The 15,876-nt window shown below is 44.2% G+C and overlaps 1 protein-coding gene across 2 annotated transcripts in view; it reads left to right on the plus strand.

Annotated features, from left to right (window-relative positions):
• CCDC39 (coiled-coil domain 39 molecular ruler complex subunit) overlaps window positions 1-15,876 on the plus strand; it is a 154,420-nt gene that overhangs the window by 17,366 nt on the left and 121,178 nt on the right. For both annotated transcript variants that reach the window (XM_069727254.1, XM_069727255.1), the window contains exons 4-6: window positions 9,168-9,326; window positions 9,566-9,658; window positions 10,480-10,608. In XM_069727254.1, coding sequence (XP_069583355.1) covers window positions 9,168-9,326; window positions 9,566-9,658; window positions 10,480-10,608 — 381 coding nt within the window. The remainder of the gene's footprint in view (window positions 1-9,167; window positions 9,327-9,565; window positions 9,659-10,479; window positions 10,609-15,876) is intronic.

The raw sequence follows: 15,876 nt of genomic DNA on the forward strand, positions 1-15,876 counted from the left end.
GGCACTTAATAAGGTAAACGACATATGTAGAGTCGCAAGTATAGTGGCCTTGTATTGGAAATTTCCTTCCTGATCGAGGGTGTGTAATTTTCAGATTAGTCGCTGTATTTTGAAACATTGGAATGTCTTTCAGAGGGCATATCCCCAGGTTCCTGAATTTCTTAACAAACCAATCAGGTGTTATAAAAGAACACAGAATCTTAGGAATCATTTGGTACGGGCGGATGTGGGTCCCTCCAGAGAACTGAAACAACAATTTCTTTCTACGCCACGGTATGGTACCTTCCCATGCTTAAGCTGCCTCCAATGCTCTAATATCACCAAAGGTGACTTTTTTACACACCCTCAATCAGGAAGGAAATTTCCAATACAAGGCCACTATACTTGCGACTCTACATATGTCGTTTACCTTATTAAGTGCCCCTGCGGTCTCGGATATGTTGGTGAGACTACCCAACATATCCGAGACCGCATTTCCCAGCATAAATCCACAATACGCTGTGGTCGTACCCTACTCCCTATCCCTGCTCACTTCTTGGAATGTAAACATCAGATCTCTCAACTGAGATATCAAATTATCGATCATGTGCCCATTATGAGAAGAGGAGGTGACCGTATTAAGAAATTAAAAGAACGTGAGTCGTTCTGGATATACTCCCTGCAGACTCTATCTCCCTTGGGTCTGAACAGGGAGTACGAGTTTTCACATTGACTATCTCTTGATCATTCCCTGATTATCCCCTGATTATTTATTAGGGTTCTTCATTTTTATTAGGGTACTACATCTATAACCTATGGTCTAATCTTCAGGTTGCTGTTCCTTCGGATTCCGGCAGTATGGTCATATTGTTATCTGTCATGTATACTAATATTTGTGTGCTCATTTCCTTGTTTTTTTCCTTTTCTTCCCCTTTTTTTCTCTTTTTTTTTTTCTCCCCTTTTTTCCCTTTCCCCTGTTGCTTATTATAGGTTAGTTTCTTTTTTACCCACTCATTGATTCTTTTTTCTTTTATTCCGCAGTATGCAGGAGCTGAGAGCCGATAAATTTAGTCCCCGGATCTCCTTGGACACTTGCGCACCTTTACTAAGCCATCTTCTTTCTGTGAATCACAGCCCACGCATGTACACGCTGGAGTAAAAGGGGTTTTCTTCTTGAAGTTTGGACGCATGCGCACTTTCGCTCATACCGGCACCATACTCGCGCGTGCGCATTTTCCATTTTTTCCTGAACTCTGCACCCGGAAGTACCTCGCACCGGCGCGATCATGATAAAAAGGGCGCTCCTTGTCCTTCTCTTCATTCCCGTTTCGGATCACGGTGATCCCCCACGTCCCGGACTCTATTGGGCTCCTGCTGCCCTACAGCTCCGCAAGCTGTGCCGTCGGATTGTTATCCTCAGGTAGTTTGTTTCATAGCTTAGACTGAGATCTGTTGGTCATTTTCCTTAGTTTAGGTGGCGATCATGTTTTTTATGTATATACATATATATTTTTTGCAGGGGGATTTCGTTTTTCTTTCTATTGAGCTATCTCCATATGAGTATAGCATATGTCTGCAGTGACTTCCCTCACATGTATGTATGCTATATTCCAGAGCGGTTTTCCTTTTCCTGAGTGTTGACCTCCTATTCCTTTTGGTTGTAGCCATTATTAGCCATTATTGGCTCCGTTTGGTGTTTCCTATATCTTTGAACAGGATGGTCTAGTTCTTCTTTTTTTCCTGTTTTCCTTCTTTTTCCTTTTTTCTTTTTTCTTTTTCTTTTCCTTTTTTACCATATCAGCTGTTATAATGTATTTTCTTTTTGTATGTTTCAGAACACAGACTTAACTTGAAAAAGGCATATAGCCGAAACGTTGTATTAATTGTCTGTGAAACAAAAATCCTCATGTCCACATTTTTTATGGCATCGTATGAAGCTTGCTGATTATGGAATATCTCTGTTATGGAAAATCATTATTCTCTTATTAAAGAATTATATGAACTTGATCTTTGAGTGCCGGAGTTCATCGTTATAGACTACTTATATTTCTCCAGAGCACCTATATAAACTGTGAGCACCCCATTAGCTACGTGTCAGGTATCACAGTCACACATTACACTTCACACTCCGGCCACCAGGGGGAGCAAAAGGCACTATGTATTAGGCCACTCCTCACACTTTGGTAAAACTGGGGGTTGGATAGGAAGTTAAGAAAGAACGCAGCCTGGGAGAGCTCCAGGGAGGACCTGTCAGGGGTGGGTTCCTGGCAGGAACTTAGCAGAAAGGACAACGTTATGGAGCCACGCCTGCACTACCTTGCGGCGGCATCCTAAGGAAGGACACGAAGCGAAGGATATTGTGGAGAAGTGAGAAACGAAATCGCAGCACAAGGAGATAACCAGTAGGAGTCGTGCCCCGAGATCAGCAACATCTTACTGAGGCGCGTAGCCGGTGGCCGGAACGCCGAGGAAGTAACAGACTTCAAGCATTACTTCAAACAGCGGCAGGACAGTTGATTATAGGTTGGCTGCCTACCTTACATCACCTAAGCAGACATAGGGGGCAAACGTGGAGAGGGGCGTCTCTAGGGTCCCAGAATAGCTCCGAGTCTACCCGTCATACGGGTGTGTCCTAGCCAGATAAACTTGGGGGACGGAGAAGAGAAAGAATGAAGGACACAGGGAAGGACTACAACACACAGGGGCTAGTTGGTAGGCACTGATTTCCACCTGCAAAGGGAACTCTGGATGTGCGTTCGGACTGGCCGGACTCAGCCAGCCCTGTTAACAGTGCTCTGGATTGCAGATCCCGAAGTCTTCAGTAAAAAGGTAAAGAGACTGCAACCCTGTGTCATCGTTATTAACTGCGCCTCACATCATCGCCACCTACACTGCTGGGAAGCCCTGGGGACATACTTCACCTGTGGGAAAGTATACCATCTAGCTGCCATTCCATCACCCCAGCGGACCCCTAAGCAGCGTCGGTCACCCGGACCGAATACCACAGGTGGCGTCACGAACCCTTCACAAACCTTCATCACCCTTTCATTGGACGACCCTTAGCAGGGTCATGGACCGGGTCCAGCCACCGTGACAACCCCAGCACCGAGACAGAGAGGATCGGTACCGAGTACCCCGCGGCCCTGCGTCTGGGGGCGCTCCTTATACATTTGCTTTATTTTTATGAAGAATCCAATAAACTTGTATTTCTGGTAAATATGGGATGAACTGGAAGACCAGAAATATAAAAAAAAAACAGTGGTTGGTTTTGTATTAACCCCTTTCTGACATCGGACGTACTATCCCGTCCATGTGGGGTGGGCCCCTATGACCATGGACGGGATAGTACGTCCAGCGCGATCGGCGGCGCTCACGGGGGGAGCGCCGCCGATCGCGGCCGGGTGTCAGCTGCCTATCGCAGCTGACATCCGGCACTATGTGCCAGGAGCGGTCACGGACCGCCCCCGGCACATTAACCCCTGGCACACCGCGATCAAAGATGATCGCGATGTGCCGGCGGTGCAGAGAAGCACCGCGCAGGGAGGGGGCTCCCTGCGGGCTTCCCTGAGCCCCCCGCAGCAACGCGATGTGATCGCGTTGCTGCGAGGGTCTTACCTCCCTCCCTCCCTGCTCGAGCCCCGGATCCAAGATGGCCGCGGATCCGGGTCCTGCAGGGAGGGAGGTGGCTTCACAGAGCCTGCTCAGAGCAGGCACTGTGAAGGCTGCAGCGCTGCATGTCAGATCAGTGATCTGACAGAGTGCTGTGCACACTGTCAGATCACTGATCTGTGATGTCCCCCCCTGGGACAAAGTAAAAAAGTAAAAAAAAAATTTTCAAATGTGTAAAAAAAATTAAAAAAAATATTCCAAAATAATGAAAAAAAAAAAAAAATATTATTCCCATAAATACATTTCTTTATCTAAATTAAAAACAAACAAACAATAAAAGTACACATATTTAGTATCGCCGCGTCCGTAACGACCCGACCTATAAAACTGGCCCACTAGTTAACCCCTTCAGTAAACACCGTAAGAAAAAAAAAAAAAACCGAGGCAAAAAACAACGCTTAATTAATCATACCGCCGAACAAAAAGTGGAATAACACGCGATCAAAAAGACAGATATAAATAACCATGGTACCGCTGAAAACGTCATCTTGTCCCGCAAAAAACGAGCCGCCATACAGCATCATCAGCAAAAAAATAAAAAAGTTATAGTCCTGAGAATAAAGCGATGCCAAAATAATAATTTTTTCTATAAAATAGTTTTTATCGTATAAAAGCGCCAAAACATAAAAAAATGATATAAATGAGGTGTTGCTGTAATCGTACTGACCCGAAGAATAAAACTGCTTTATCAATTTTACCAAACGCGGAACGGTATAAACGCCTCCCCCAAAAGAAATTCATGAATAGCTGGTTTTTGGTCATTCTGCCTCACAAAAATCGGAATAAAAAGCGATCAAAAAATGTCACGTGCCCGAAAATGTTACCAATAAAAACGTCAACTCGTCCCGCAAAAACAAGACCTCACATTACTCTGTGGACCAAAATATAGAAAAATTATAGCTCTCAAAATGTGGTAACGCAAAAAATATTTTTTGCAATAAAAAGCGTCTTTCAGTGTGTGACGGCTGCCAATCATAAAAATCCGCTAAAAAACCCGCTATAAAAGTAAATCAAACCCCCCTTCATCACCCCCTTAGTTAGGGAAAAATTAAAAAAATGTATTTATTTCCATTTTCCCATTAGGGCTAGGGTTAGAGTTAGGGTTAGGGTTAGGGCTAGGGCTAGGGCTAGGGTTAGGGCTAGGGTTAGGGCTAGGGTTAGGGCTAGGGTTAGGGTTAGGGCTAGGGTTAGGGCTAGGGTTAGGGCTAGGGTTAGGGCTAGGGTTAGGGCTAGGGTTAGGGCTAGGGCTACAGTTTGGGTTGGGGCTAAAGTTACAGTTAGGGTTTAGATTACATTTACGGTTGGGAATAGGGTTGGGATTAGGGTTAGGGGTGTGTCTGGGTTAGAGGTGTGGTTAGGGTTACTGTTGGGATTAGGGTTAGGGATGTGTTTGGATTAGGGTTTCAGTTATAATTGTGGGGTTTCCACTGTTTAGGCACATCAGGGGCTCTCCAAACGCGACATGGCGTCCGATCTCAATTCCAGCCAATTCTGCGTTGAAAAAGTAAAACAGTGCTTCTTCCCTTCCGAGCTCTCCCGTGTGCCCAAACAGGGGTTTACCCCAACATATGGGGTATCAGCGTACTCAGGACAAATAGGACAACAACTTTTGGGGTCCAATTTCTCCTGTTACCCTTGGGAAAATACAAAACTCGGGGCTAAAACATATTTTTTGTGGGAAAAAAAAAGATTTTTTATTTTCACGGCTCTGCGTTATAAACTGTAGTGAAACACTTGGGGGTTCAAAGTTCTCACAACACATCTAGATTAGTTCCCTGGGGGGTCTAGTTTCCAATATGGGGTCACTTGTTGGGGGTTTCTACTGTTTAGGTACATTAGGGGTTCTGCAAACGCAATGTGACGTCTGCAGACCATTCCATCTAAGTCTGCATTCCAAATGGCGCTCCTTCCCTTCCGAGCTCTGCCATGCGCTCAAACGGTGGTTTCCCCCAACATACGGGGTATCAGCGTACTCAGGACAAATTGGACAACAACTTTTGGGGTCGAATTTCTCCTCTTACCCTCGGGAAAATACAAAACTGTGGGCTAAAAAATAATTTTGGGGGGAAAGATTTTTTTTTTAAATTTTCACGGCTCTGCGTTACAAACTGTAGTGAAACACTTGGGGGTTCAAAGCTATCACAACACATCTAGATGAGTTCCTTAGGGGGTCTAGTTTCCAAAATGGTGTCACTTGTGGGAGGTTTCTACTGTTTAGGTACATTAGGGGCTCTGCAAATGCAATGTGACACCTGCAGACCATTCCATCTAAGTCCTTATTCCAAATGGAGCTCCTTCCCTTCCGAGCCCTCCCATGCGCCCAAACAGTGGTTCCCCCCCACATATGGGGTATCAGCGCACTCAGGACAAATTGGACAACAAATTGTGGGGTCGAATTTCTCCTGTTACCCTCGGGAAAATACAAAACTGGGGGCTAAAAAATAATTTTTGTGGGAAAAAATTTTTGTTTTATTTTTACGGCTCTCCATTATAAACTTCTGTGAAGCCCTTGGTGGGTCAAAGCGCTCAGCACACATCTAGATAAGTTCCTAAGGGGGTCTACTTTCCAAAATGGTGTCACTTGTGGGGGGTTTCTACTGTTTAGGTACATTAGGGGCTCTGCAAACGCAATGTGACACCTGCAGACCATTCCATCTAAGTCTGCATTCAAATGGCACTCCTTCCCTTCTGAGCCCTCCCATGTGCCCAAACAGTGGTTCCCCCCACATATGGTGTATCATCGCACTCAGGACAAATTGGGCAACAAATTTTGGGGTCCAATTTCTCCTGTTACCCTCAGGAAAATACAAAACTGGGTGCTAAAAAAATAATTTTTGTGGGAAAAAAATGTTGTTTTATTTTTACGGCTCTGCATTATAAACTTCTGTGAAGCACTTGGTGGGTCAAAGTGCTCACCACACCTCTAGATAAGTTCCTTAGGGGGTCTCCTTTCCAAAATGGTGTCATTTGTGGGGGGTTTCAATGTTTAGGCACATCAGTGGCTCTTCAAACGCAACATGGCGTTCTATCTCAATTCCTGTCAATTTTGCTTTGAAAAGTCAAACGGCGCTCCTTCCCTTCCGAGCTCTCCCATCCGCCCAAACAGTGGTTTACCCCCACATATGGGGTATCAGCGTACTCAGGACAAATTGTACAACAACTTTTGGGGTCCAATTTCTTCTCTTACCCTTGGGAAAATAAAAAATTGGGGGCGAAAAGATAATTTTTGTGAAAAAATATGATTTTTTATTTTTACGGTTCTACATTATAAACTTCTGTGAAGCACTTGGTGGGTCAAAGTGCTCACCACACCTCTAGATAAGTTCCTTAGGGGGTCTACTTTCCAAAATGGTTTCACTTGTGGGGGGTTTCAATGTTTAGCCACATCAGGGGCTCTCCAAACGAAACATGGCATCCCATCTCAATTCCAGTCAATTTTGCATTGAAAAGTCAAATGGCACTCCTTCGCTTCCGAGCTCTGCCATGCGCCCAAACAGTGGTTTACCCCCACATGTGGGGTATTGGCATACTCAGGACAAATTGTACAACAATGTTTGGGGTCCATTTTCTCCTGTTACCCTTGGTAAAATAAAACAAATTGGAGCTGAATTAAATTTTTTGTGAAAAAAAGTTAAATGTTCATTTTTATTTAAACATTCAAAAAATTCCTGTGAAGCACCAGAAGGGTTAATAAACTTCTTGAATATGGTTTTGAGCACCTTGAGGGGTGTAGTTTTTAGAATGGTGTCACACTTGGGTATTTTCTATCATATAGACCCCTCAAAATGACTTCAAATGAGATGTGGTCCCTAAAATAAAATGGTGTTGTAGAAATGAGAAATTGCTGGTCAACTTTTAACCCTTATAACTCCCTAACAAAAAAAAATTTTGGTTCCAAAATTGTGCTGATGTAAAGTAGACATGTGGGAAATGTTACTTATTAAGTATTTTGTGTGACATATCTCTGTGATTTAATTGCATAAAAATTCAAAGTTGGAAAATTGCGAAATTTTCATAATTTTCGCCAAATTTCCGTTTTTTTCACAAATAAACGCAGGTACTATCAAAGAATTTTTACCATTGTCATGAAGTACAATATGTCACGAGAAAACAATGTCAGAATCACCAGGATCCATTGAAGCGTTCCAGAGTTATAACCTCATAAAGGGACAGTGGTCAGAATTGTAAAAATTGGCCCGGTCATTAACGTGCAAACCACCCTTGGGGGTAAAGGGGTTAATATTTAGTTTTGATGACCACGTGACGTTTCAGTTCTAAAAAGGGTTGTCCACTATCTGGGCTCACATGAAAGAGATATATGAAAAGGTGTGAACTATGTGACTTACTAATAAAAACACCTTAACTAAAATTTAACTTTTATTAAGTAATATAAATAAAAAAATATTATTACCCTATAATAAAGTGAAGAGTACAGTGTGCAATATATGAAATAGATAAGCATATACAAAGGGCTAGAAAGGACAGCAATTTGGCTAATGTACAGTAGTATCTATAAATAATATTATGGCTTATGCCTCCTGTCCAATTCAGTAGTATAATAGATAGCAACTACTGGTTATATTCAAGAGTCATCTTGTGAGAACAATAAAAGACAGATCAAAGGAGAGGTATCAGACGACTATAGCAGCCTCATCGCTAGGACATTGATCCTCTGCTTTGTGCCAATATCCTCATGTCGCCTGATGAACCCAGACATGGGTTCTCCAAATCTGACGGATTTGGAGCATGATTCAAGGAAAAGTGGACAAAGATGGCCAATTCTAGATGTGCCATGCCAATAAATTCCTAACAAAAAAGACTGAATGCTGTCATAAATTCAAAGGGTGCTTCAACAAAGCATTAGTTTAGTGGTGTGCATATTTATGCAACTGCTTTGTTTTAGTTCATTATTTTTTCTTTTTCCACCCAAAAGATTTAATTTAGTTTTTCAATTGAATTGTACAGATTATACTTGACAGTAAAGGTGGAAAAAGTTTTAAAATTACTCTTCTTAGTGTGATATTTTTGCATGATAAAACCTGGCATCTTAACAGAGCTGTGTAAGCTTTTTATGTCTACTGTAATTGGTATCACCAAGTCTATGAAAGTCCCATCTCCATCAATACACAATGTGATTTAAAACGTATGTTCAAAGCCAAAAACAAAACAAAAAAAAGAATCAAAATTCTAGATTTGCATTTTTCAGTCTCTGCAGTACCACCCAAAAATGCAGTAATATGTTGTATGTACCCCAAAATAGTGTCAATAAAGATGTCAGATTGGCACATATAGATGAGCTTTTAAACCTTTAGTCAATCAAGAGAAAAATAAAAATGGTACGAGTCTCCAAAATTGGTGACACCATTTTTTTGTAATGAAAAAATTAAGTTGTCCTGATCCAAAGGGGTTGAAGAGTTACCGTAATTAGTTAAATCTAGATTAACCTTGACAGTAAAGAATCGCAATACAGTATTGTTAAGAGACACCAATCTATTCTTTGCATCTTTTATTTCATTTAGAATAACATATTCAAGGCTTCACAAAAACTAGAGAACTTGAAGTGTCAACTTAATTGGGACCAGCAAGCCCTGGAGGCCTGGCTCGAAGAATCTGCTCGTAAAGATGAAGATACTGTTGCCATTCAGAAGTATGCACAGAAAGATGAAGGAAAAATTAAAGTAAGTCATTTTATATAACTAACTGTAGAAAGTAGTGTGATATCACTATGATATGCCATCGGTAAGTGACTGGTGGGAGACCGGACAGTCGGCCCTCCCATTTTGTTTTAGGGCCTTCACATATTTACCGTCATAACTGGCTGTGCAGGGAATTGCAGAACAGCTCTATGCACTTTAATGGTAACCCCATGTATATATTCCATATGTATCTATAATGTAACTCTTATTTCTTGCCATAGGATTTGTCACTGCAGGTTGAAAGACTGACCGTGGAGTCCAACCACAAACGCAAACTTTTGGACAATGAGATGACAGAGACCATCACTACACAGGTTTGTATTTACACAAGAATCTCCCAGTATCCCATCCCATCCCATTATTAATAGGGAGACAGGATGGGCGTACAATTATTGCACTGATTTCAAGTTATTTTCTGTTTTCTATAACATCTATACAATGCTGATTTTACTTGGAAATAGACAATGTATCTGTTAGTCAACCGTATATATTGTATCTTTCTACTCTAAGGCTACTTTGACACTAGCGTCGGAATCTCCCCGTCGCAATGCGTCGGGGAGAAATTCCGACGCTAGCGTTTAACGCTTTGCACAATGGGTGCAGCGGATGCATTTTTCCGGCGCATCCGCTGCCCCATTGTAAGGTGCGGGGAGGTGGGGGCGGAGTTCCGGCCGCGCATGCGCGGTCGGAAAAAGCGGTCCGTCGGGAGAAAAAAACGTTACATGTAGGGGTTTTTTTTCCCGACGGTCCGCCAAAGCACGACGCATCCGTCGCAAGACGGATGCGAAGTGTGCAAATCCGTCGCAAATGCGTCGCCAATAGAAGTCTATGGGGAAAAAACACATCCTGTAAGCACTTTTGCAGGATGCGTTTTTTCTGCAAAATGACGCATTGTGACGGATTTACAAAAAACGCTAGTGTGAAAGTACCCTAAGAGTGGAACTAAAATCACAAAGACGGAATTTAAAAACATAGATGTGAACAGCACCAGATATCTGAACAATTCTTAGAAGATGAGAAATACTGTTTTGTTTTTTTTTTGTCTGTAAATTAGTATTGCTGTATCTCTTAATATGGTTGTGAAAGTAATATTGCGGTAAATATGAGATGCTGCACAGATAGATGTGTCTTACAGATTGAACTGGACAAAGCAGCTGAGGATTTCCGCAAGGCCCACTATGAGCGACAACAGCTGATTCGACAGTGGGAAAACACAATTGATCAGATGCAGAAAAGAGATAGAGAAATTGACCAGTGTGCACTGGTAAGCGAGTACTTTCTCTCCTGTAGTAACTGTTATTCTAATTAAACTGATCACAGAATTATGTGCCAGGTATTTTGGAATACAAGCCAATATAAGATAGGCAAAGAAACTGTTGATTTTAATTTGAATTGATTAAGGGTGCAAGGTCACTCCTGAGTATATTTTATCTGCATAAATGGGAACTGGACTTTCAGCAAAATTTGCATAAATCAAGAGTATAAGCACATATAAAAAAACCTTTCTTACTAGACACAATTTTCCATTTATGAGCCATTTCTTCTTCTCCCGTCTGCTTCCTGAACTCTCTTTCCACTTTGGTAAAATAACCCTACTCTGTCTTTCCCAAGACAAAAACACTGCCAGCACAGTGAGCTGTCAGGTTACACCTCATATTATAGTCTATAAAGAGGGAAGGAAAGAAGAAGAGTGAGGAACAGAGTGGGGAAAAAAGCAGGGATAGACAAGAAAGATTACGCTGAGCTTTCTAACAAGTCCTTTACCTCACCTCAAGAGCTGGATTCACAGCTAGCTTGTTCTGTACTATAATAACTTCCATTATTCTGCTTCTATCTGTGTGCTAAGTAAGGAATGAATGCAATTATTCATCCCTGTCTTTTGAACTCTACATAGGAGACATCATGGCAGGTAGTCTCTTCTTTCACAAGCTCAATTGCAAGGTAAGAGTCTGCAGAGGGGAAAATGCATGATGCGAGTAATATTGTGGCTGGAAATAAAGAAAGCGTATTTTGACAAGTTGCTTGAAAGTACAGTTCCCAATTAAGTAAGACAAAATGACTAATAAGTGCTGACATGATTTTATTTTATCAAGCAGCTTCCTCATTCATACAGTATATGAACTCCATGGGGAGACTTTATTAAGTCTGATGTTTTATATGCCACTCTTGCAGTATAGCTTATTGGAGTAAGGTGATCTAAATTTCTACAAAAGGCGCATCATTAGGATTTCTGCAAGCCAGAAAATTAGATCTATGCCAGCTACAATTTAGTCCAGATTTATGCCTTATATTACACCAAATTTATTGTATGACCATTGAGCAGGCTTCGATTTGCTAAGTCCTGTTAGAAAATTGTAAACATAGTTTTATATGTGTGACTTAAGATTTTGTAAATCAATAAAAATCACTGTTGAGAAATAAGTGGTTAGCTTTTTTGTTTAACCCCTCAACGACCGCCGATACGCCTTTAAATGGCGGTAGTTAAAGGGACACTGTCACCTGAATTTGGAGGGAACAATCTTCAGCCATGGAGGCGGGGTTTTGGGGTTTTTGATTCACCCTTTCCTTACCCGCTGGCTGCATGCTGGCTGCAATATTGGATTGAAGTTCATTCTCTGTCCTCCATAATACACGCCTGCGCAAGGCAAGATTGTCTTGTACAGGCATGTACTACGGAGGACAGAGAATGAACTTCAATCCAATATTGCAGCCAGCATGCAGCCAGCGGGTAAGGAAAGGGTGAATCAAAAACCCAAAAACCCCGCCTCCATGGCTGAAGATTGTTCCCTCCAAATTCAGGTGACAGTGTCCCTTTAAGGGTACTTATTCCTCAGCGCCACTTTTTAACAATGCTGAGAAATAAGTTTATAGCGCCCCCAGTGTTGGAAAATCTCCAGGGTCTCTGCTACCGGGGGTAGCTGAGACCCCGGAGCACATGATTCGGGTCGGTTTTTACCGTCCCCAGTGTTGCGATCGCCGTTATTCACCGAATAACGGTGACAACATAAAAAAGTCCAATTTCCCATTTATTTATCTCCTCTGATATGATTTATACCAGGGGAGAGAGAAATGAGGTTCCCCAAGCCTCCCGATACCTCCGATGTCCCTGGACCCTACGGCTCTGTCCCCCGGCTCTTGATGTCTTCCAGGAAGAAAATGGCGGGCGCATGCGCAGTGTGCCCGCCGAGGTCTGCCGGCCGGCACCTGGCAACAATAGGAGATTTTTCCTATTGGTTCATTTTAGTAACATAGTAACATAGTTAGCAAGGCCGGAAAAAGACATTTGTGCATTCAGTTCAGCCTATATTCCGTCAGAATAAATCCCCAGATCTACGCCCTTCTAAAGAACCTAATAACTTTAAGATACAATATTATTACACTCCAGGAAGACATTCAGAACTCTCTTGAACCCCTCAACTGAGTTTGACATCACCACCTCCTCAGGCAAGGAATTCCAAATTCTCACTGCCCTAACTGTAAAAAATCCTCTTCTATGTTGGTGGAAAAACCTTCTCTCCTCCAGACGCAGAGAATGCTCCCTTGTGTCCGTCACATTCCTTGGTGTAATCAGATCCTCGGAGAGATATTTGTATTGTCCCCTTATATACTTACTAGCTATTGAACACGTTCTACGCCCGGGTGGCGGGCATTTATATTGGTATATGGTCTCCATCCTGGTATGTGCTGCTCCATCCTGCGTCCCCATCCTGTCATGTGCTGCTCCATCCTGTGTCCCCATCCTGTCATGAGCTGCTCCATCCTGCGCCCCCATCCTGTCATGTGCTGCTCCATCTTGCGTCCCCCATCCTGTCATGTGCTGCACCCATCCTGCGCCCCCATCCTGTCATGTGCTGCTCCCATCCTGCGTCCCCATCCTGTCATGTGCTGCTCCCATCCTGCGTCCCCATCCTGTCATGTGCTGCTCCCATCCTGCGCCCCCATCCTGTCATGTGCTGCACCCATCCTGCGTCCCCATCCTGTCATATGCTGCACCCATCCTACATCCTCATCCTGTCATGTGCTGCTCCCATCCTGCGCCCCCATTCTGACATGTGCTGCACCCATCCTGCGCCTCCATTCTGTCATATGCTGCTCCCATCCTGCGCCCCCATCCTGTCATGTGCTGCTCCCATCCTGCGCCCCCGTTCTGTCATGTGCTGCTGCCATCCTGCACCCCCGTTCTGTCATGTGCTGCTGCCATCCTGCACCCCCGTTCTGTCATGTGCTGCCCTATTCTGTCATGTGCTGCTCCCATCCTGCGCCCCCGTTCTGTCTTGTGCTGCTTCCATCCTGCACCCCCGTTCTTTCATGTGCTGCTGCCATCCTGCACCCCCGTTCTGTCATGTGGTGCCCTATTCTGTCATGTGCTGCTCCCATCCTGCGCCCCCGTTCTGTCATGTGCTGCTCCCATCCTGCGTCCCCATCCTGTCATGTGCTGCACCCATCCTGCGTCCCCATCTTGTCATGTGCTGCTTCCAACCTGCGCCCCCATTCTGACATGTGCTGCTCCCATCCTGCGCCCCCATTCTGACATGTGCTGCACCCATCCTGCACCTCTTTTCTGACATGTGCTGCACCCATCCTGCGCCTCCATTCTGTCATTTGCTGCTCCCATCCTGCGCCTCCATTCTGTCATTTGCTGCTCCCATCCTGCACCCCCGATCTGTCATGTGCTGCCCTATTCTGTTATGTGCTGCTCCCATCCTGCGCCCCCGTTCTGTCATGTGCTGCTCCCATCCTGCGCCACCGTTCTTTAATTTGCTGCTCCCATAAAGGTTTATGGCACCCATAAGATACTCCATAGTATATGCCCCGTACACTGCTCCATAAAGGTTTATGGCCCCCATAAGATGCTCCATAGTATATGCCCCCGTACACTGCTCCATAAAGGTTTATGGCCCCCATAACATGCTCCATGGTATTATATGCCCCGTATGCTGCTGCGATATATAAAAAAAAAAAATACCATACTCTCCTATCGTCACTGGGTGCCGAGTGCTGGGGGGCCTGAGCAGGCGGGGACACCGGCGCGCTGTGGGGGTCAGGTGCCGGTATCAACGCTAGCTCAGGCCCCCGACACTTGCTATATTCACCTGGCCCTGATCCAGCGCTGCGTGCCGCTTCTTCCAGGTCCTCTGGCTGTGACTGTTCAGTCAGAGGGCGGCGCCCATTAAGCGCGTCATCGCACCCTCTGAACTGTGAACATCACAGGCAGAGGATCCGGGAGACGGAGACGGAGCTGCACGCAGCGCTGGAATGGGGGACAGGTGAATATAACCGATACTTACCCTCCTGGCGCGTCCCTGCCTCTCCGTTGGAGATTGCGGTGTGCGTTCAGTGTTTACGCATACCGCGATCTTCTGGGAGCGTCACTCTGTGGGGTCCAGACTGCGCCGGCGCTTGCGCTTGCGCAGTCTATAAAGGCTTCGGACAGAGTGACGCTCCCAGGGTTATATTATAGATACATGGTTATTAGGTCGCCCCTCTGTCATCTTTTTTCTAGACTAAGTAATCCTAATTTTGCTAATCTCTCTGGGTATTGTAGTTCTCCCATCCCCTTTATTAATTTTGTTCCCCTCCTTTGTACCTGCTCTAGTTCCATTATGTCCTTCCTGAGCACCAGTGCCCAAAACTGTACACAGTACTCCATGTGCGGTCTATCCTGGGATTTGTACAGAGGCAGTATAATGCTCTCATCATGTGTATCCAGACCTCTTTTAATGCACCCCATGATCCTGTTTGCCTTGGCAGCCACTGCTTGTCACTGGCTGGTCCAGGTAAGTTTATCATTAACTAGGATCCCCAATTTTGATCACTGTGATAAACCCTATCACAGTGATCAAAATAAAAAAGTAAAAGTAATTCAACCCCCCCTTCCTTTTATCACCCCCTTAGTTAGGTAAATATGATAAAATTAAAAAAAAGTATTTATTTCCATTTTTCCATTGGGGTTAGGGTAGGGGCTAGGGTAGGGGTTAGAGTTAGGGTTGGGGCTAGGATTAGGATTGGGATTAAAGCTAGGGTTAGGGTTGGGGCTAGGGTTAGGGTTGTATTGGGGTTATGGTTGGGGTTACGGTTGTGGTGATGGGGGTTACGGTTGTGATGTGATGGTTATGGTTGTGTTAGGGTTACGGTTGTGATGTTGGGGTTACTGATGTGTTGGGGTTAGGGTTGTATTTGGGTTAGGGTTGTGTTGGGGATACAGTTGTGTTAGGGTTACGGTTGGGGTTAGGGTGGTGTTGGGGTTAGGGTGGTGGTTAGGGTTGGGATTAGGGTTAGGGTTGGGATTAGGGTCAGGGGTGGGCTGTGTTAGTATTGGGTTGGAGTTAGAATTGGGGGATTTACAGTGTTTAGGTACATCCAGGGCTCTCCAAACGTGACAAGGTGTCCGCCATTGATTCCAGCTAATTTTGGGTTCTTCTTCTCTTCCGAGCCCTGCCATGCGCCAAAACAGAGGCTTTCCTACATACACAGTGGTCCATTTTCTCTTGTTACCCATGTGAAAATAAAAAAGTTTGGGTCTAAAGTAAAT

The sequence above is a fragment of the Ranitomeya imitator genome, chromosome 5, assembly GCF_032444005.1.
Source record: "Ranitomeya imitator isolate aRanImi1 chromosome 5, aRanImi1.pri, whole genome shotgun sequence".
Taxonomy (NCBI): domain Eukaryota; kingdom Metazoa; phylum Chordata; class Amphibia; order Anura; family Dendrobatidae; genus Ranitomeya; species Ranitomeya imitator.